The sequence below is a fragment of the Carassius auratus genome, unplaced genomic scaffold (assembly GCF_003368295.1).
Source record: "Carassius auratus strain Wakin unplaced genomic scaffold, ASM336829v1 scaf_tig00005557, whole genome shotgun sequence".
NCBI classification, from domain to species: Eukaryota; Metazoa; Chordata; class Actinopteri; order Cypriniformes; family Cyprinidae; genus Carassius; species Carassius auratus.
Genome location: NW_020523679.1, coordinates 38732 through 61289, shown reverse-complemented (window position 1 = coordinate 61289; position 22558 = coordinate 38732). Strand labels below are relative to the sequence as shown.

Here is a 22558-nt window from a genome sequence, read left to right as displayed (position 1 = left end):
TGGGAAATGTACTAATTGTAATCAACCAGAAACAGTGGAACATGTTCTTCTTCAGTGTAGGAAATATAATATTAATAGGGAGCACCTCTTTCAGTCACTACGGAAGGCAAAACATCATGACGTCTCATTGTCAGGTCTCTTGGGGAAAACAGCAGGTCAGATATATTGTTATATAATTAGGTTTCTTAAAGAAACTGAATTAATTAAAAGAATCTGAGTCTAATAAGTATTATTATTTAAATATTTATTTATTTATTTATTTATTATTATTATTTTATTTTAATTATTTTTTTATTTTATTTTTTATTATTATTATTTTTATTATTTTTTTTTTTTCCTGCTTAATCTCTCGTTCCACACTCCAGTCCAGTTAGTGGCGGTAATGCACCGTTAAATGGTTTGCCAACCGCCATTAAACACCAGAAGAAGAAGAAGAAGATGTCTATTGTCAGACTGTTGTTACTCGGATCAATAGCTCCGATCTTCTAGCTATTCTTGGCACTCACCTCTGTCGTGTCTTGTCCTCAGGCTCCAGTGTGTTTAGCTGTTTTCTCTGCCCCCTGTTCCCCAGCGCAGAGCTCTTGGAAGCTTCAGTGTCATCCCTCCGGTCTCAGTGGTCATACAAATAACTGTGGAACGTTACTCATCGGTTTGATTCATCTGCTTCGACTATTCTTCCAGTCACTACGAGTAATCCTGTGAACGTGACTCATCTGATCTGCCTCCTCTGCTTTAAATAAAGCCCCGGTAAACCCGCATCTGAATCCTGCCCATTTTCTCCTGACAGAACAGTCTGACCAGATCATGGATTCAGCGGGATCTGATCCACTCCGCTCGGCTCTCGTGCAGCAGGGAGTTTTGTTAGGACAGCATGCCACCCAGCTCAACACCACCGCGCAGGATGTGGACTCTCTCAGTGCCCGAGTCTCCGAGCTCCTCACACGGGTGGACGACCTTCAGCGAGAGGCAACAAACCGGGGGTCCATTCTTCACACCGGTATGGCCCACGAGTCCGAACCTCATGCCAACAATCCGCCGGTCTATGATGGCGATCCTAACGCCTGTCAAGCGTTTCTCTCCCAGTGCTCGCTGGTGTTTTCTCTGCAGCCCCGGCGTTACGCAAATGAGGAATCCAAGGTTGCGTACGTCCTTACACTTCTTTCGGGCCGTGCCCGCGAATGGGGAATTGCCGTATGGAGATCGCGGGCTCCCTGTTGTGCTACCTTCACTGATTTTAGTCGAGAGATGGCAAAGTTATTTGATCGCTCAGCTCAGGGAGACGAGGCGGCAGCCCAGTTGTCGCGTCTGACTCAGGGGAGGAGCTCTGTCACGGATTACGCCATCCAGTTCCAGACTTTAGCGGCGGCGTGTGGCTGGAATGAGAGCACGCTGCACGCTCGTTTTCTTGAGTGGTTGGATTTTCAAATTTCTGATGATCCTTACTAATCTGTTTGCAAGTTATGAGTTGTATTCTCATTTCCTATATTCTTTGAATAAATTTGCATACTAAAATACCACCCACCGTCTGACCTGGATTGAAAGTAGTTTTTTGCATCAGTAACTAAATGCATACATAAATAAATGTGACAGCAGGGTTCTCATCTAAAACATTTTAAAAAATATTTGAATTTTTTTTTTTTTTTAAGAGATATCTAATTTCAACATTTTTTTAACTTTTACAAAGCATTACCCTCCCGGACAAAAAATTTATATGACATAGATAATAGGAAATTATTTAAGTGTTCTTTTTGGTTTAAGGAATGTTCTATTGAAATGTAATTTTATTAATACGATTCGGGAGGAGCGCACAAGATACTTAGCCTAACCAACACAGGTGGACCATAATCAAGTAATCAATCCCATAGTATAAATATCGCTGACTTACCTCTATCCATTGACTATTTATCAGCATCTCTCCTCACTTCGAGTTCACTTCATAAATAGACGGGGAGGTTCTAGTAAATATGTAGACAGCATAAACAAGCGGTTGTGAGAGGAAATCAGACCTGGCCATTTATAGAGTCTCCCTGCAAGTCCTAGAGATAGGACAAACTTGACAAACATATGGCATCTGAGCATCACAGAACAGCCTGTCAACACCAGTCAAGTTTGATAGCAGGTCATTTTATTTTATTATGATTTCAGACAACACTGTCCTTGCATCATTTGAACCCACAGTTGTCCTGGAACCTAAAGCTGTGGTGGGGGCGTTCAAGTGCTTGTACTGGCTAATAAAGCATGCAATGCCCACCACACACACTATCCCACACCAACTATCCAGCCTTGCTGCAACTAGCTAATCTTTTGGGCTGCATGCACCTATTTTGACAAGCTCAATGTAAGCTTCTTTTGTAAATCTTTAACATATTTGTCTTATGTGATCCCTATATTGACAAGTAATTGAAAGTTTCTTGCATAAAATTTGTTAAAGAATTGATAATGCATTTACTTGTCAAGCATTTTTTCAATTTTTTAGATTTGCAAAAGCGCCAACTAAAGCTCACATATAATAATTTATGAAATGCTTGAAATTTTGGCAACTGTCATTGAAAAGCCAATATTGAGGGATATTTCTCAGTCACGAGCCATAGGCTTTGAGATTGATGATACCACAGATGTATCTGAGTGAAAACAGCTAGACATTCACCTGAGGTAGATCTACTCAAAGTGTAACATTTCATTGACCAATAAAACTTAACATGTATCATTTATTAGATACTTGGACAATGCGGGTAAGGTCTTCTGCCAATTCCTGGATCTGATTTGCCTTACTGAAGGGAAAGCAGATTCAATAGTGGCAGCACTAAAAATATTATTCACACAAAGGGCATACCAACACACCTAATCTTTGGCCTTGGAACTGATGGTGCTGCTGTAATGACAGGTGTCATAACCTTCTTTTTGTAAATAATTCAACTATTTCCAATCATTTGTTTCTTGTTAAATTAATAAACAAATGTATTTAATAGGAAGACAAAGTGGAGTTGTAAAACAGCTATCAGAGGAATAGCCATGGCCCCTAAGTGTCCACTGTGCTGCACATAGGCTAGCTCTAGCCTGTAAGGATGAATCTGAAGAGGTGCCTTACATGGCTATATTCAGAGACCATTTGGAACAGTTGCACCTGTACTTCAGAAACAGTGCAAACCGCTCTGCTTCTCTGAAAGCCGCTGCAGAGATTCTCGGTGTGTGTGAGCTGAAAGTTAAGGTAAATAAGTTATGCCTAAAAAATATGAATATTTTACTTGCATTTATATTCATTTTTTTAAACTGTTTTTTTTTTTCTTTCTGTCATTGACTAGCAAGTAAAGGACACAAAGTGGCTCTCTCAACATGAAGCAAACCTCCTAAGGAACATAACTGCTGTACTGGGTGCCTTGGCAGATGAAGTAGAGACCCGCAAATGTCACACTGCTATCAGGGTACCACCTATCGCTTAATTGCCGCCCTTCATCTGCAAGCTGACGTGCTCCCTCACCTGGCATGCCTCTCTAAGCCTTTCCAAAAGGAGGACGTCATGTTCCTGGCAATCAAAGACCAAGTAACTTAAATAATTCCGCTCAACTTCTATATTTTAGTTTGTTTATTTATTTTTGTTTGTTTTATAGGGTACCACAATTAATATTTTCACATGAGTTAGTCAATATGCTTATCTTTCCAGGTACCTGTCACCCTGGCCTTAATAAAGGGCATAAACGATTCTGGTGGTCATCAACCTGGCTCACACCTGAGTAAGTTGACCCAAAATATAGAAGTCCTTTCAGGACTGGGTGCATTCTACATCTCTGCTGAACAGGAAATAGGGAAAAGAGGGGGTAATGCAGGAGAAAGACAGCAGTACTGGCAAATATTTTAATCACCGGTATGATTATGTGGCTTTTCTCTGACATTATTGATCTAAATTAAATATAACTGTGGCACAGTTTCATTTATACTAATAATTTACTGACATTTCCCATGTGTTTGATTAGGTGATATTTGGATGGCCTCATTGCCCATCTCGAGAGACATTTCTGTGAGGTTGGAATTGTGGCTGCATTTGGAATACTCGGTCCACAAGCAGTTACACCCCCTGATGACACTGCACACACAATGATGATTACACTGAGGATACTAGTAGAGAAGTTTTGTTCATGTGTCGATTTTGAGCAGTCCTTGAAGAATGGGCTTCTTTCAAGGAGCAAGTGGTCTCAGGTCCACTTAAGGTAACTTACAAATGTGACATTTTTACATGACATTATCATGAACACTACATTCTGTTACTAATATCATTTTTAACCTTTTCAGAACAAGACACAGCTGGAAATATTGTCCTCAAAATATGAGGAGTTTAGTGTCCTGTACCCAACTGTGAGCTTGCTGGCTTCTATTGCTCTGACGTTCCCAGTCAGTAGTGTAAACTGTGAAAGGGACTTCTCAACCATAAACAGGGTAATACAAACTTTTCACAATAGGATTTGCTGCTTTTAGCTATATGTTGCTATCACATTTAACAGTTAATGCATTTGCAGGTCAAGACAAACATCCACAATAGACTGCAAGGAGACAAACTTGCTGCATGCATGTAGATCTCAATAAATTGGCCATTTCAAGAGGCTCTGGAAATGTTCTTCCAGAAGCCAAGAAATATACACTGCAGTGACAAAAGCTGCACACTTTGTGGATAAATAACATGTTTAGTGTACAGCCTTATAATTGTTTCATTTAATATATTCACTGCTGCCATTAAAAAAAGCAAATGAACACCATGACTCCTTTAAGTCTTTGTGTCTGTGTCAATTTGTGAATGCTGAGCTGATGTCTATGAACAGCAGCTGGTCTGCACATCCTCTGAGCATTTTGCCTGCAATATTGTCTGGTCCTTCAGCTTTTCGTGGGTTAACTCTGCTCAAAGTCTTCCTCACATCATCTCTGGAGAAACACGGTATGTGATCATGGGGAGGTGGGATGAACTTCCTTCGCAATGGTGTCATTATGTGCCTCAAAACGTGCATAAAAGTCATTCAGTGCATCTGGGAGGGAGGTTACAGGCAGGTGGTGATGACCTGTAGTTGGTGATGGTTTGGATGCCTTGCCACATATGCAGAGTGTTGATGCTGTCCCTGAACTGGTTGTGGATTCTCTGGGAGTATGTGCACTTTGCTTTTCTGATTGCCTGAGACAGTTTGGCCCTTGCTTCTCTTAGTGCTGCCTTATCAGCCGTTTTGAAGGGAGAGTCATCCATGGTTTCTGGTTGGTGTGTGTAGTGATTGTCGTTGGAGTATTTGATGTCATCTGTCACGGGCCGGTAAGGACCACCAAAGAAGGGTCTGGGTCAAAAATGCAGGGGAAAAAACTCCTTTTAATAAACAAAAGCCAACAAGGCAAAAACAAAACAGACAAGATAACCAGGACAAGGGCAGAAGCAGTAGAAATGCAAGACACGAGCAACAATTAACAAATCACAATTAATTTAGCCAGACAGATTCTCGTGAGACGAGAATATATAGTCCATGAAAATGGGCAACAGCTGTGTGTGTGAGTGCATGCGATTGAGTGACCAGGTGTGTGGAGTGAAGGTAAATGAGTCCGGGAGCAAAGGAGAAACACAGGTGGAGCAACTAAAACAATGATGAGGTAACAAGATAGGCGGGGTTAAAAATAGACATAAGAGAGAGCACATGGCACCAAACAAACACAACACTCACAGAAGACAGTGACAGAACTGGAGAGACTGGACAGTCATCAATGCATTTACTGATGTAGCTGGTCACCAATGACATATAATCCTCCAAGTTGATGGAGTTGCAAGTTGTTGCAGCCTCTCTGAATATGCTCCACTCAGTCTGTAAAAAGCAGTCCTGGAGAGCAGAAATGGCTCCTGACAGCCAGGTTCTAATCTGTTTCAGAACCGGTCTGACATAATTTCATATTTTCATAATAATAACAATATAATTAAGAATTAAATTAAAGTTAAAAGAAATTAAAGTTATAGCTCACCCAACCAAAAATGATAATTCTGTCATCAATTACTTGTTGAACATACTTTTCGTAATGCTTGATGCTTTACACAACAATGACTTTAAATTATATTTTGTGAGTAATTTCTCCAAATTTGACATGTGATTAATTCAATTAATGTATCACCACATCATGTAATTAATTAAATTTAATCGCTTACCAGGCCTGGTAATTGTAACACACAGACTCGGGAACAGAAGGTTAATGATATTTAATGATGTTTATTAAAACAGGTGTATAAGCAAGCAGGAGGAGATACTGGGGTGTATTCCAGAAAGCTGGGTTAATTTACCATCTGATTAACCCTGAATTCTGGGTTGATTAACCCAAAACCTGGGGCATGTTCAAGTTCAAAACAGTGCGCAACATTTTGCTACGGTTTCCGGGATGAACGTCATGTTTCCAGGAAACGGCGTGCACAGATGTGCAAAGGGGTTTGAGATGCGTTTTCTCTCGTTTGGTGGGTGTGTCAGAACTGCGGTCAAATCAGCAGCAACATTTATATAAAGCACGCGGTATTAAAAGTGAACGAAAATGGCTTCAAGGAAAACAATGTACAAATGTGTTCGTTGCAGCTCGGTATACGCAACAACTGAGGATATTAGAAGACAAGTTTTATTGTAAAAATATAGGATATCAACATAATGATGTAGTTGTTTATATTTTTTAGCTTCATTGCATGTGTATGACATATAGAAATAAACAATGGTAATTAAGTGCTTTTCCTAAAAATGAGAAAGAAAACACAGGGTATTAAAACCGTATGAACTACAAATAAAGTCAGTATGTGGGGCTAAATAGATGGCTCCGAAAATTCTTCACAACGAACAAAAAGAATGGCCTTCTCAGCTGCCATAGTTGCAACGCTTGCGTCATCAGAACAGTGTGTTCAACGCACCACCATTTCTGTTTAAAAAGCGTTGTGCAAAAAAAAAAAGGCCATTCTTTGGTTTCTTTGTGAAGAAATCCATTGTTTATTTCTATACCAAATATCATACACTTGCAATGAAGCTAAAAATATAAACATCTCCATCATTATGTTGATATCCTATATTTTTACAATAAAACTTACGACAAACATGTCTTCTAATTTCCTCAATTGTTGTGTATATCGAGTTGCAACGAACACATTATTTTCTTTGAAGCCATTGTGCGAGTTCACTTTAATACCACATGCTTTATATACATGTTGCTGCTGATTGGACTGCAGTTCTGACACACCTACCAAACAAGAGAAAACGCATCTCAAACCCCGTTGCACACCGGTGCAAACCGTTTCCAGGAACTAAACAGTTCACTCCTGCAACACGATGTAGTAAAATCAGATATAAAGAATCTAATAGTGAAATTCTGGAATAAAGCAAAGTCCGAGAATGCTTTTGGTAGCAATTGGGAACTTTTAAAATTTAAAACTGGCCAATATTTGAGGAATTATGGTAGTATCTTATCAAAAAAACGTAAACTGGAGGAAGAAAGAGTGGTCTCTAAAATAATTTCCTTGTACCAGAAGGACCCTGCTGATATATCTGAAGAGGAACGACTTTCTTTAATTTCAGAACAACTTAAACTAAATGAGATCTTTAACAAAGCAAAATGTGCCTTTATAAGGTCAAGGAAAAGGTGGATTGAAGAAGGGGAGCAGAACTCTGCCTATTTTTTTGGCTTAGAAAGATATCATGGGAAATTTAATTTAATCCAGCAACTTAATATCAATAATACTGTAACTGATAATCCGAAGAGCATAGGTGTTTTCTGTGCGGACTTCTATAGTAATTTATATAAATCTCAATATTGCCATCAATCATCCACTACATTCTTGAACTCTCTTATCATCACTCCAATCTCTCAAGATGATAGGAAACTCTGCGATGACCTTATTACCTTGCAGGAAATTACATTTGCAATTGAACATTGTAAAACTAACAAATCTCCTGGTGTTGATGGCCTCTCTGCAGAGTTTTATCAGGCTTTTACACAAGAATTAGCTCCTTTTCTACTTGAAGTAATATTAGAAAGTGTTGAAAAAGGCTCTTTACCCCCCTCGCTGACCCAAGGTTTAATTACGTTAATCACCAAACCCAATAAAGATCCACTGTTTATAGATAATTGGCGACCTATTTCATTACTGAACACAGACTACAAAATTTTTGCCTCAATTATTGCAAAACGATTAAACAATGTTTTTGACCCTATTATTGATGAGGTCCAATCAGGATTCATGAGAAAAAGACACCTCTCAAACAATATTCGGCTTGTCTTAGATATAACTGATTATTCATTTTTTTATTTCCTGATGATAGTTATATATTTTTATTGGACTTCTATAAAGCCTTTGACACAGTAGAACATAACTTTATATTTCAAACTATTGAGAAATTTGGTTTTGGTGTTTTTTTCTGTAAAGCTGTTAGAACAATGTACTGCAAAGGCAATAGCTCTATCAGACTTAAAAATGGGACATCACCTAGATTTGAGCTGCAAAGAGGCATTCGACAGGGCTGCCCTGCCTCCCCCTATCTATTCATTTTATGTTCTCAACTTCTTTCCAACCATATTAAAAATAGTACTTTAAAAGGAATTTCAATTGCGGAAAGAGAAGTTATCCTCACCCAGCTAGCAGATTATACCACACTATTTTTAAAAGATGCCAGCCAAGTGCCAATTGCTATCAAAACAATATAATTATTTTCAGCAGCTTCTGGACTCTGCTTAAATCTGTGTGAAGTGTGAACTTTTCTCCCTTAAAGAAAGCGACACCTCCCAGATCTGTGGCATCCCAATTTAAGATAAGATTACTTATCTAGGGATTACTATAATGAAAAATGAGGAGGAGAGATGCTCTGTAAACTTTAATTTGATTAGTGTCATGATTCTGCCCTCGTGTCCTTGATTTTTCCTAGTCTTGAGGCAGGATCATGACAGACCCGTGTTTTGTGTACAAGCGCATGGCCTTGTCTTTGGGCCATGTGCTTGTGTTGTCTCGTTCCCTTGCCCCGCCCCCCTTGTTAACCTAGTCGTGTCTTGATTGTCCCATCTGTGCCACCTGTCGTGTCTTGATTGTTTCCCCTATTTAGGTCTCCAAGTGTGCTCTGTCTTGCGTCGTGTCATTGTGATTGTACCTCAACTGCGTACCTGTGATTGTGATTGTTCCACTCTGTGATTGTTCCTTAAGAAGTGTTTGTATTACCGTGAGTGTTTGTTTATAGTTAGTATTTAGAGTCCTTGTTTATCTTGTTAGTCCAGTCCTGTTTTAGTTATTTAGTCCTTACCTTGCTCCGTGTTTTCCCCCTCGTGGGTTTTGTTTTCCCCTTTTTGTAATAAACCCTTTGTTTGAGAATCCCTGTCTGCACCTGAGTTCCTCCCTTACCATTACCTGACAATTAGTGATAAGACAAAGAAAAAGCTAAATCAGTGGCTGCAGAGGGATTTATCCTTGAAAGGACGAGTATTGTTGACAAAAGCAGGTTTATCCCGTCTTACATATGCAGCTATCCCCTTGTTCGTCAACAAAAATCTCTCTAATTCTATTGACAAGTCACTTTTCAATTTTATTTGGAAAAACAAGACTCATTATGTGAAAAAATCTGTTATCATGAACACCTTTGAACGTGGTGGTCTTAATTTTCTTGATTTTACAACCCTTAATAATACTTTTAAAATTAATTGGATAAAGCATTTTCTAAAAAATCACACATCTACATGGAATTTTATACCTAACTATATCTTCTCTAAGGTTGGTGGTCTAGAATTCTTACTTTTATGTGATTATAAAATAGTAAAAATCCCCTTAATTTTATCTAAATTCCATAAACAAATGCTCTTAGCATGGTCATTAATTTACAAACATAATTTCTCCCCACATAGGTGCTTCATCTGGAATAATTAGCTTATTCAAGAATAAATCCTTATTTTTTTAAGACTTGGTTCAATAATAACATAATTCTAGTTTCCCAATTAATAAATGATAGTGGATCATTGATGAATTATTCTGAATTCCTTAACACTTTTGAATCAGACCGAATTGAACACATATGTGTTAACTGTTCTTTTTGTTGAATAGGTCCAGAAACAATGGTACATCTGTTCTGGCAATGTCCCTATGCCATCACTTTTTGGAAAGATCTATCCCGATACATTTCTGTTAATCTTATTGCTGATTTTTCTTTGTTTTGGAAAAATGTACTGTTTGGCTTCCATGATAACAAGAGTAAAAAACAGAAAGAAATATACCTAGTTAATCTATTGATCATTTTAGGGAAATATCATATTCACAAAGCGAAATTTAGTAATTCTAAACCTTCTTTTATTGCTTTTGGTAAGGAGACGGAACAGTACATCAATTCCATCCATTATTCAAAAAATAAGAAGGCTGCTAAAACCATTCAGTTATGCTCTATCTTTAATGTATTTATTTGAAACTCCCCCTGGCTCTGTTCTTTTATATATTTTTTTGTTTCTGTATTAATGACTCTATTTGTGTGTTCTTATTGTTTGTATCGTAAAGATTTAATAAAAAGATAAAAAAAAAAACTAAAAAAAAAAAACACTGTTTCCAGGAAACATGACGTTCAATCCGGAAACCGTAGCAAAACATTGCGCACCATTTTGAACTTGAACATGCCCCTGCTTACTCACACTGTAAACCCAAATGCTCAAAATAATTAAACTGATTGAGTAGTATAAACTTAATTTTCCAAAAAAGTTCTACTAACTCAAGTAGTTTGGGTTTGTGTGACTTTTTAATAGTTTTTGAGTGATTTAAAATTATTATTTTTGATTAACTGAAACAACTTGCTCATTAAGTAAGTGTCACTTAGGAATATAATTTAACTTTACTTATTTTTTATTTTTATTTTTTTAGTTGTTTCAACATGATGTCTGCATATGACATTAGTAAACTTTGTGTGTGTGTGCGCGCCTGTGTGGTGAAGCAATTTGTCACCTTTAATTAAATTATATACATATAAATAAGTTAAAATAAAATAAAAACTTCATTTGACTAATGAAGCTTGTGTCTTCATGAATTCAGCTTTAAAAATTATTTTGCAAGAAAAATATTACATAAATATTACAAATTTTACATACACAAACGTTAACACTAACCAGAACAGCTGTTTTAATGTGTGCACAAAATACAATATTATATTATATATTATATATCTATTATATATACAGTATTATATATAGAATGGGCCTTTATCACATGCAGTAAAAAAAATGTTTGTTTAAAAAACTTTTCCGTTGACGTAAGGGTCGTTATTTTATTGGCTTACGCGGCTAACGTGCTCCAAGGTCAGTGTGAGACTTTTACGACGTTGTGGGAGCGCGCAACGCTTGGATAACGTTTGCTTTGGCGCCACAAAATACTGCAGTGAGTGAGGAGGATCTCAGCTTCAAGTTGTCGGCAGTTATCACGGTAAGTGTTAAATGCATTTTAAATAGGCGCTTATCTAGTGAACAGTTGCAACAGTTTAGTCTAGAAAAAACTTTAAATAGCGTTCACCAGTTACGTATATTTACATCCAAAAGTAATGGATGTCCTGCAAGGAATAACTGATGAAATGGGCCTGAAAAAAAAAATGAACGGCGAACGGGCGAAGCATATGTTACACATTAGTTAACTTCTATATCATTTTCGAACGGATCATAGTCTATATTTCCGCTTGCACAACGTACGAGACAATGTAACTTTGCCTAACGTTCCATTTGTTTTATTTAAAGACATTAGACACGCGATTTAAAAATAAACATTAGTTACTAATTTTGTCTGGTGTGCAAAAACACTGTATAACTTGGAAAAAATACTTTTCCCAATGAGGTGATGTGCCACTGATACGCAATTTGGGGAGTTGGAGAGCACGTGCCATTGCAGAAATGTGCCTGGAAATCCTCTGAACACTTTCATATATTTTAAGTCTAATATGGTAAAATGATATAGACCTGTTACGCGTTCAAGTTTTGACTGATGACATCTGTTTTGACATATAAAACACTGTGGCCCACAACTATCACATTCCGGCTTAATATTTAACAGCTGCAACTGTCTATTATATAGTAGTCCCCTTTATGTTTGGTGTTACATCAACATAACTTTTTACATGTTTCATTACTGGATAAATAATTCAAATTTCTCACAAATTATTCAGTGAAAATTGATATTTAATGGTTAACGTTACTTGTCGGCACCTATTGGCGTAACAACGTAATTGTGCCATGTAAATTATGATCTTTCAGAATATATATTGCAGTTTCAATCGAGATCTTTTAACAATTAATCGTGCAGCTCAAGTGGTAGCTGTATTCTCTGGTCATGGTCATGTAACCTGTTTGTTGAATTGTACTCGGATAATTAAACTGTTTTTTTTTCTTTTTTCTTTTTTGGAGCTATACACTTTCTAACATTAATTTTGTTTTTCTTTCAGGTTGTTGGCTTCAATATGATTTGGCAGTGTAAGTTGTGTTCAGCTTCTTTTACTGAACGACTGCAAATATTTAAGCACTACAGACTGCAGCATAGCCACTTTTCCAGTGTATGCCCCCTTCCATGCATCTACAATTATTGCATGTGTACATTTAAGACTTTTAATAGTCTTAGAACTCATTTGGCAAGATGTCACACTCACCAATTTGGCAGTAGTGCAGAACACTGTCAGCAGTCTCTGTTGTTTAAATGCCCTTTATGCCCATTTCAGCAGCATTTTTCTGAATCTGTTGTCTTCTGCCATCTTAGAAGGCATTTAAGAAATCATGAAACAGTGGCTTGCCCATATAAGGATGGCAGCTTTACCACTAATGTGTACTCTACATTCAATTCTCATAAAAGTAGATCACACCAAGCAAGTGTTTCGTCAGACTTTAAAAATGACATTGTCAGTGAAGTTGCTCAACCCAGTATTCCTGCAGTTGATGGTGATTTGAATGAAGAACCTTCAGGTATAGATGAGGATCCATTGGGGGATGATGGTGTGTGTGACACTGACAAACTAAAACAAGATCTCAGAATGAATTTATCTTCCTTATTTCTAAAGATGCAGGCAATCCTCCATGTCTCAAACACAGCTACCCAGGAAATAGTGGAGCATTTAAATCAGGTCTGCTTCTTATCGCAGCCTTTGATCAAGAAGGAAATTCAAGATATATTGCAGAGAAATGGTTGCAATTTGGCAGAATCTGCACTGGATGAGGTTGTAAGTGGAGTTATGGACTCTAATGTTATATTTACTAGTACTTCTAATTGTGCAGAGTTATCCACATCGAAGCGCAGAAAAATCTTTTTTGAGCACAACTATCCATGTGTAATGCCAATTGAGTATCAGCTGGAGCAACTTGGACATTCCATAATGTATGTTCCTATCCTTCGAATGATTCAGGAGTTGTTTAAGAACACAGACATTCTAAAAATAATTACTGATCCAAATACCAATTCTGGTCAATATGCATCATGTTGCAATGGCTCTTATTTCCTTGAAAATGAATTATTTTCAACCGGTGATCTCATTTTACCCCTCCAGCTATATATTGATGATCTTGAAATTGCCAACCCACTTGGCACATCATGTAAAATTCACAAACTTTGTGCTGTTTACTGGGCATTTGCCAATATGCCACCAAAACACAGATCAACTTTACACAATATACAGCTAGCATTGCTTGCAAAAGTGACAGACATCCATAAGCATGGGTATGCAGCTGTACTTGCTCCATTATTACGTGATGTTCATATTCTTGAACAGGATGGTGTCTTTATTGAAAGAGCTGGTCGCAATGTCAAAGGTACCATCTTTTGTGTTTCTGCTGACAATCTAGCCGCCCATGGATTAAGTGGCTTTGTGGAGTCATTTAAAGAAGGCTATGTTTGCAGATTCTGCTTGGCCACAAGAGAACAGTTTAAAGCAACTGAAGCCAGGCAGTTTTCTCAAAGAACCAAAGACAGCCATGACCTTCATGTACAAAACCTTCTGGAAAGTGACACTTGCTCCAACCACTTTGGTGTTAAAGCTAGTTGTGTCTTGCGTGACTCCCTGGATTACTTTCATCCAATCACAGGCTTTCCTCCAGATGTACTTCATGATCTTCTGGAAGGAATAGTTCCTGTGGAGCTTTCTTTCTGCATTAAGACTATGATCCGGATGAAGTACTTCACTTTAGAGTATTTGAACCAAAAGATTGCATCATTCCCATATCAGCACACTGATAAAGTGGATAGACCTCATCCAATTCCCAAAACATTTTTGTCTCGAGGAACGATAGGAGGGAATGGACATGAAAATGCTACTCTGCTCCGACTGCTTCCATTACTTGTAGGCAGTGTAGTACCAGAAGGTGATGGTGCATGGACAGTTTTGATGGAACTGAAAGAGGTAGTGCAGTTAGCATTATGCCCATCATTTACTGATGAAACCTTAGACTATTTTCAGTCCAAAATCAGTGATCATAAGCAAGTACTTCTGCAAACGTTCCCAGAGTTTAACCTTCGTCCTAAACATCACTACGTGGAGCATTACCCCACCATGATCAAGTGCTTTGGGCCCCTGGTGCATGTTTGGACAATGCGATTTGAGGCCAAACACCGTTTTTTTAAACGAGTGGTGCATGACGCTCAAAACTTCAAAAATATTTTGAAGACAATGGCAGTCAGACACCAACACATGATGGCATACCATCTTGCTGCCCCTTCATTTTTCAACCCTGAAACACAAGCGTCCAGTGTTGACTCTGTTCTGGTTTCAGCTCTACCAGAAGTAGCTCAGCTACACATCAGAAGACTAACAACTAGTGACACAATATACCAGACATCAAAGGTTACCATCAATGGCACAGACTATGTCTGTGGAATGTTTTTGTCTGTCGGAGAGAGTGGTGGACTACCTAGGTTTTGCAGAGTAGAACACATTTACCTTGTCAATAGCACCATTTCATTCCTTTGTTCTGATTGTGAGTCCTGGTTTTCAGAACATCTTGGATCCTATGAGCTCTCACCTTCACAGACAAGTCTGTCAATCCACCTAAGGTCTGACTTAAACGATTCAGTCCCTCTCTCTGCATACGAGGTAGAAGGCTCGCTTCTGTTGACACCCAAGAGATTCATACAAATAAAACAAGCCAGTGGTGAGTATTTTTCATGAATCAATTACTATTTTTATTACGGTGCAGTATATAATCTGTGTATTTTAATAAGTATTTATACATGCCAATCTTTTGATTTCCATCAGCATAATGGCAGCTTTATCTCCACAAGCCATGATCCTTCGTGTTGTTGAGCCAGACCGGGCTAGAAAATTAAAACTTAGTTCACGACCAGCCTCTGTTGATGCACTGATTGCTGTTATAAAAGAACAGCTGGAAATAGACCTTGACTTCAGTTTAAAATATGAAGACCCTGACTTTGATGGAAAACTTACTTCCCTCTCTGACATTGATGAGTTGCCACAGAAAGCTGTTGTGCATGTGTCATTTGAGCAAGATTCCAGCTCTGTTGCATCAACAGAAACAATGTCAAGTGTATCATCCTCAGAACGTGGGAGAAGATGGCCTTCACATATTTTTCCAATTCCCACATTTTCTTTTGACGTTGAACTGAGACTTCGGGAAGGTAATGCCGAATTTGAGAAGAACAACAAGCAACTTCAGTTAACTAGAGACATAAAACATGACATTTTAGAAAAGCTAGCATCTGTGATGTATGGCTACAAGGCTTATCCCAGTGATAAGGAGATAGCAATGGTAGCTGAGGCTCTTGTGGTAAAACATCCTTGCTTGAAAGAAGCAGGATCTCAGACTGGCTGGAATGGGTGGAAAAATAGCCTCAAATTTAAGATGGGGAACTATAGGAGCAAGATGAGAAGGGCTGGATGTCCAGAGATCACTGTAAATGCTGGAAAAAGGAGTGCAATGAATCCTGACAATGAATCTTCACATTCAAATATTAAAAGACCCAAACGAGCAGAAGTAAACTTTTTGCCCAACTTTCCCCAAGGAGAAAATCCCTCAACTCTTGAACAGTTGAGACAGAAAATTGTTGATGAAATGAAGAAAGCTGAGAAGAACTTACCACTTATAAAAAAGATGATGCAAACCACCTTTGCTCTGCGGCGACAGACCATAGTGAAGACATGCCCACCAGTAAAAGAGCTCATGGAACTCTGGCCTGCACTCAAAATGGAATCTGAGGTAATGTGGGGTAACACTGTTTGTCCTGTTATTGCTTTCTTGATAACATGTACCACATTCAGGGGCTGTTTTCTGTGAGGGGGTAGTAGATTAACCAGGTTCACATAATGAACATGGCTGTGTTCTCTGTCTTTCATTGTTTTAAAATGTAGGTGTATGCAGAGTTCCAACGGATTACAAACGAGAACCTGCCCAACACATTCTACTCTGAGCTTGACCGACATCTTCCTAGACTGATGACCCTGTTCAGACAGAAAGCATCCAGAACCGGGAAGACATCAGATACTTTAACTGAAATCCTAAGAATCCATGATGACCAGGTAAAAATATTGTTGTACATTTTGTAGGCTAAAACTTAATTAAAATATTAAAGTTTGAAAACATTAGAAAATGTTGATGATTCAAATCAGCTTTGAACACTACAACTTGTCCTTTTTTTTTTTTTTTTTTTGTATTTGCATATCTGATTGTATTGTTTAGAATTTACAGTTTAGTTATGTACAGTTCTGTTTTTATCATTATAGGAGTTTCATGACATACACACCAAACGTGTCACTGTTCTTCATGCGCTTCCTGTGTATCTACGTGAGGACGTCTCTGGGTTTTTAAGGACCTGCATGGTGAGTATTTAAAAAAAGAAATATCACATTACCACACTAAACAGTTCTTATAAATACATACATGCTTACTCTTGTTCAGTCTTTCCAACCAAATAGTTTGTGCGATTTGTTTTCTTTGACCCCACTGTAAAATAGTTTTAGTTCTAGATTATTTTTTACGCTTTTTTTTTTGTTGCATAGTATCAATCTCTTGCAACGTTTGTTTACTGTTAGCTTGGCTGGCTTGACAGATATTCTGTTTTTGCTTTAATATCCATTTTATTTTACAGGACACATCTGATGAGCCAGAGCTTTTAGATGTTGCAGTGGCCCTCCTCACAGTCATCAAAGATAATGACACAAGTCCAGTTCACTTCCAGCCTGTGAAAATCTCTGTTGTCATCGAAATTGAGATTGTGGGCAGCCTCTCCAGATTTGCTGATGCCTTCCTGGTAATGTTTGGACTAATCTATGCACTACACCTCAACTATCCCAGGGGACTGACCAACACTTTTGAATTCATTCAAAAGATTTTGCTTGGTCTTGATGAGGGTAAACTGTCACCCAAGTTACAGAGTCTCAAAAATGACTTGATGTGTATGTAGAAATGTATTGGAAAAATTACTAAGGCCTGGCAGTTCCTCAGTAGTTCAATGTAAAAACAATTTGTGAAAATAATGGTTGAAAGGTTTTTGCACTTTTTCCCCCCAAAATGTGCACAGTGTGCATTTATTAATGTGCAGTTTTCATTTCTAAATGTTATTTGTGATTTTAAAACAGCTCTTGTTCTTTACAATTGTTAAGTACAGCTGGGTAGTACTTGGTAACAATGCATGTAATTTAGTTTTAAATGGTTCATGTTTTTGTAAAAGTTCATGCAGGTTTGTGAATTTGTAATGTCCGAGATGTGGTCTTAATCAGTTTTTCAGGTTTTATCATGGTGCACCTTTTTTCTGTCTTTTAAATGAAGTGTTAAATAGGAAAGGACAAGAACTCAGCACACTGTAATTTTAAACTGTTTAAGTTTGTTGAACTTAAAATATTTGAGGCAACGAGTTACATCAAAAAAATTAGTTTTGATTCATATGATTTTGAGTCTTGTGTTTTAAAAGGTTTGAGTAACTTGTACTTAAAACACAAAGACAAAGATACTAATAAATAATGAGTTCATTCAACTTAAAAGTGGCTCTTTGTGAAATTTTTTTTTTAAGTGTTTTTAACTAAATGTCTTGAGTATGTGAAAGCTAAATTTTAAGTCACTGTAACTAAAACTATTTCAGTTAATTTCATAACATGTTTTAATTTAACTGAAATTAAAAGGTTTATGTAGTATGTAATATAGATATTTAATTTTTTTTTAAATTAAATTTTTAAGTTCATTAACTTAAAAAATTTGAGGCAACGAGTTACATCAAATTTTTTGAGTTCTGCTTACTAATTTGGGTTTACAGTGCAGGGTATGTCGGTTTCAAAACATCTGTGTCGAGTTAGTTTAATCAACCTAATGCTAATAACCTCAAGTTAATGTGCACACATGACGAACATATAAAGGCATTTTCAATGGAACGCCGAATTCAGGAGTCACCATGGAAACAAGGGGTGAAAAGTCACGTGCCGCGTACTTCTTAGAAGCGGAGTTAGAGGTTTTAATGTTGGCTTATGAGGAGTTCAAGCCCATTATAAAGAGAAGAAAAAATATATATATATTGCATATGCGAGGGAAAGACAATTGGCTTGGAAAAAACCTGACTTGAATAAACCTGAGTAAATGCATACGTTTTTTTATTATTATTATTATTATTTATTTTATTACATTTTAAGTATGCTTGCCTTTCTTTTGTTAATTTGCAAAGTTGAACAATTGTCTTTTTCTCAACATTAGTGATGAGGTGGGTTGCATCACATATTACTGGTGGAGAGCAATATGTTTATTATTTGTAACGCCAATATTAAGGAGCCAAAATAAAGCTATTACCTGCACATTGATGATTTGCACAGATTTCTTATTAAAGATCTCCCTCATTGATAGATGGAGCTTTAATAGGAATGTGGGTGCCATAAATGCACCCAATCATGTTTGGGAACAATGAAATTAAGATTAATTACAAGTTTAAGAAGTCTGTGTAGCCTTTATGTGTGTGTGTGCAGTCAAAATAAACGTATTAAATGTAATTTAACTGCAATAGATGACAGTTTCTGAGAGCAAACCTACCACCCTGTGGAATTCTTCTTTAATAAAGCGCACAGGTTTATGGCCAGGGAACTGTACAAAAGTGTGTAGAAACCGTTTCAGTGCCAGGCATACTGTACGAACGGATCTACACACTGTTGCCTTTCCCATGTGCTCTGCATCGGCCACATTGAAGAGAAAACTCCCCGTATCAAAAAAGTGCAGTGCAGTACAAAGAATATGTTCGGCGCGCTTCATCAAAAGGGCACGCCATGCTCGGAAACCTCTCTGAAACAAACCCTGCAACATAACCTGCTCCGGAGTCAGTTGTTATGGTTACTTACATAACCAGAAAGTTACCTCCGTTTTTGGAACTGAAACAGAGGTTATTCCGCTTACTTACTCCTAAACTTACCTGGGTAAAGTCACATAATCTGCTTTCTGGAACACCCCCTAGGTGAGTATATCCGTATTATGTGTTGATGAATTGGATTGATACTGGTTCTCTTTACAGACAGTGGGTTGACCAGGGGCCCATTTCACTAAGGAGGTTTAACCAACTCTGATTTTAAACTTGAACTCTGAGTTGACTTACCCTGAGATGGGAAACTCTCAGTCTTCGGTTACAGAACAGCTGAAATTAGTTGGTTTAATTAACTCTAAATTGACTGATTCTGAGTTAAGCGCGTGACAGAAGACAAACACCAGGGTCTGGATTGTGGCACCCATTCATTGTTGGGGTTCACTTCTCACAAGATCCAGCAGCACTGTCAGGGCCTCCTGGATTAGCTCAAATTGCTATGCGTCAGAGCGCTAATAGGGAACCTCTGGTGGCGAATTAGGAAATCCAGCAAAGGCTGAGCATCTCACGCAATTCGGAGGGCCCATTGTGCACGGAGACCTGGGCCCGTATTCATAAAGATTCTTAATGCAAAAAGTAGCTCCTAGTGACAAAATTCTAAGAAAATTCTTAGAAATGTGGGCGTTTACTCTTAAAATTAAAGAAAAAAATCCTAGTAAAGAAAAAAGTAATTCAGAAAGCATCTTAACCCTTAAAAGAGGTCTTAAGGTCAAATTTGTTAGGAGCACAGACGAGGACTTTTAAGAGGCTTAAGAGTTTCTTTAGCAGAGGAGAAAATGGCAGAAAGACGAAGAGGCAGAAGAAATGTGTTGCAGACAATGGATGACAGTGAGTTAATAAAACGCTATAGATTATATAATAATTTAATGTAATATAATTTAATATATAAATTAAAGTAATCACTACATTACGATATTTGGCAACTGGGAAAATGCAACAATGCAATAGTGATGATTTGGGTCTGTCACAACCTTCTGTAAGCAGAGTGAACACACAAACAATTACAGCACTTTCAGAACAACTTATTGTGTTGCAGTTCATTTCGTTTCCACTGGACATTCCCACCTTGCAGGCTCAAAAAACTGCATTTATGAGTATAGCAGGCTTATAGGTGCGCACAAGCAGGGGGAATGAACCGTTAATAGTTTGTGCTATACGCTCCCATGTCTGCTTCTTGTCCCTTGCTGTGACACCCGGCCCAAATTTTTCTTTAAGAATGGCCTTGTGTTCATCCACTAACTGGGCTAACAGTGAACACTGTTCCTCTGTCCAGTTCGGCTTTCTCGCCCTTCTTGGTTGTGATTCTATGTTTGATAGATTAAAACCCTGTAATGCAAAAACTGCATTAAAACCCTGTAAGCAAACACTGTAATTGGAAAGAGTGGAACAATTTTTATCATTCTAAGCCAATCAAATACCTTATAGGAAATTAAAAGCATGGTAAATAAAAAAAAAAAGGATTTAGAGATTTATGTTTGTGTGTGTGTGTGTGTGTGAGAACAGAGAGAACAGTCAAATAGGAAAAATTACGCATGTAAATTCAAAGTGAGAATTAGAATAAATCCTATAGACGGTTTCAACGGCAACAACTTAAACAAACGTTACTGCGCATGTGCGCTTTTGTGGACCTAACTTAACTTCCGGTAGACTTCCAAATAGAATCAATAACAACAGAGTAGATATTTTTTGATAACAAAATATGTTTGCTGCGTGGATCAGGCGGACTTAATGAAAATGAAAATTCATTCTTTGCCAGCAGGAGATGTTTTAAAGCATAGACATAAAGCGCGAGACATAGAGGTATTTAAACATATAAATGTAAGGAATTATTATTATTAAATGTGCAGTACGTAACGTTAACTATCATTTTGCATTATTGAGACACTGTTTTCCAAATTAATGTTGTTCAGTGCTTAGATGTAATGTATTTTTTTTAAACCGCTATATAAATAAAGGTGATTAATTGATTGAAAATCGATCAGTTTTAAAATTGTGGCGAGTCTGCAAAAATAAATAAATGTATGGGAAACACATCCCACAGCACAACCACCTGAGCCCAACTTCAGTCTACTCATCACCTTGACTTGCATTTGTAGAAGGCACCGCAGCCAGACCGATATACACAACACAGACCGGAAGTTAACTTAGGTCCAGGCACGTGCGCCCGATGAATCAGTCTATACTTAAAATCACTCTTTTTTTCCTTCTTGGACATCCAACCAATCACAGTCTTCAAAAGATAGTGTCATACATAGCAACGGGCTCAACCCTGCCTCCTCACTAAGATGAAAGTTATTTGTCTTTTCCTTACTCAGAGTTGCTCTCAGATCCGTCCCGAATCACTCTTAAGCTAAGACTCCTACGTTAAAGTTTTTAAGCTAAATTAAGAGTTTTCTGAGAGGATTCTTAGAATCTTTATGAATACGGGGCCCTGTCTTCGAAGTCCGTGTCCTTCAAAGTGTGTACACTCAACTTTGGGACACAGCTTAAGAGTTTTGTGTTAACAAAGAGGTAGGTAAAGAGGCAAGTAAAAGGAGTCAATGCAGATAACTTGTAAAAGGGAGATTCCCACTATGCAGTTACGAGATCAGACAAAGCTGTTGACTGAGGTGTGTGCTTTTAAGTGGTGGTGAGTGAATGAGATCAGGTGCTGGTGATTAAATGATTGTATTGTGAACAGGTGCTGGTGATTAAGGCCCAATCCCAATTCTATTTTATACCCCTTGCCCTACCCTTACCCCTCTGCCCCTTCCCCTTTGTCCCTTGAAACAGAGTGTTAAGGGGAGAAAATATTCCCCTAAGGATTGGGACACCACTACCATGACATCACACACCATCATTTGTCATCTAGCTCTTACAATACACACATATACTGGTGTGCTGGTGCGCATTAGAGCCTTAGTTATCGTTCTGTATTAATGATCTGCTTAATGACACACACACATATTGGAAATCGCACAGCTCACACATCCAGGAGAAAACAAACTTGTCAACGCTGCCCCACGACTTTTATTCAAAACATAAAATCAAAACAACGTTCACTAATTATAAGTACAAAACAAGGATATGTAAAGAAGAATGTCAGGGGATTAAGACAAGAGGAGACTGGTTTTCCTTTGCAGAAGTAAGAACATTTTACTTCCTATGCTTTATGAGATTCACCAGCGCATGTGCAACACTGACCTCATATGTCATGCTCCCGGTAACTGCTTCCATTTTACAACAGTGAGCACAAGCTAGATTAATTTTTCTAAATGC

The 22558-nt window shown here is 37.8% G+C and overlaps 1 protein-coding gene and 1 long non-coding RNA gene across 3 annotated transcripts; both read left to right on the top strand.

Moving 5' to 3' along the window:
• Positions 1 to 3743: 3743 nt before the first annotated feature.
• Positions 3744 to 5439, top strand: LOC113070977 (uncharacterized). Its single transcript, XR_003280011.1, has 3 exons — positions 3744 to 3862; positions 3972 to 4205; positions 4288 to 5439. It is a non-coding gene; the product is annotated as an uncharacterized LOC113070977 (long non-coding RNA).
• Positions 5440 to 10921: 5482 nt separating this feature from the next.
• On the top strand, positions 10922 to 17692 carry LOC113070979 (uncharacterized). 2 transcript variants are annotated; one of them, XM_026244331.1, is made up of 7 exons: positions 10922 to 11416; positions 12423 to 12450; positions 14953 to 15108; positions 15213 to 16170; positions 16323 to 16490; positions 16695 to 16790; positions 17060 to 17692. In XM_026244331.1, exons 4-7 carry the CDS (start codon positions 15217 to 15219, stop codon positions 17372 to 17374), a joined length of 1533 nt encoding a protein of 510 aa, XP_026100116.1. In that variant the 5' UTR covers positions 10922 to 11416; positions 12423 to 12450; positions 14953 to 15108; positions 15213 to 15216; the 3' UTR covers positions 17375 to 17692. The 2 variants fall into 2 exon arrangements, with proteins under 2 accessions (XP_026100116.1, XP_026100117.1); XM_026244332.1 differs by lacking the exons at positions 10922 to 11416; positions 12423 to 12450 and having other exon boundaries at positions 14116 to 15108.
• The last annotated feature ends 4866 nt before the right edge of the window (positions 17693 to 22558 follow it).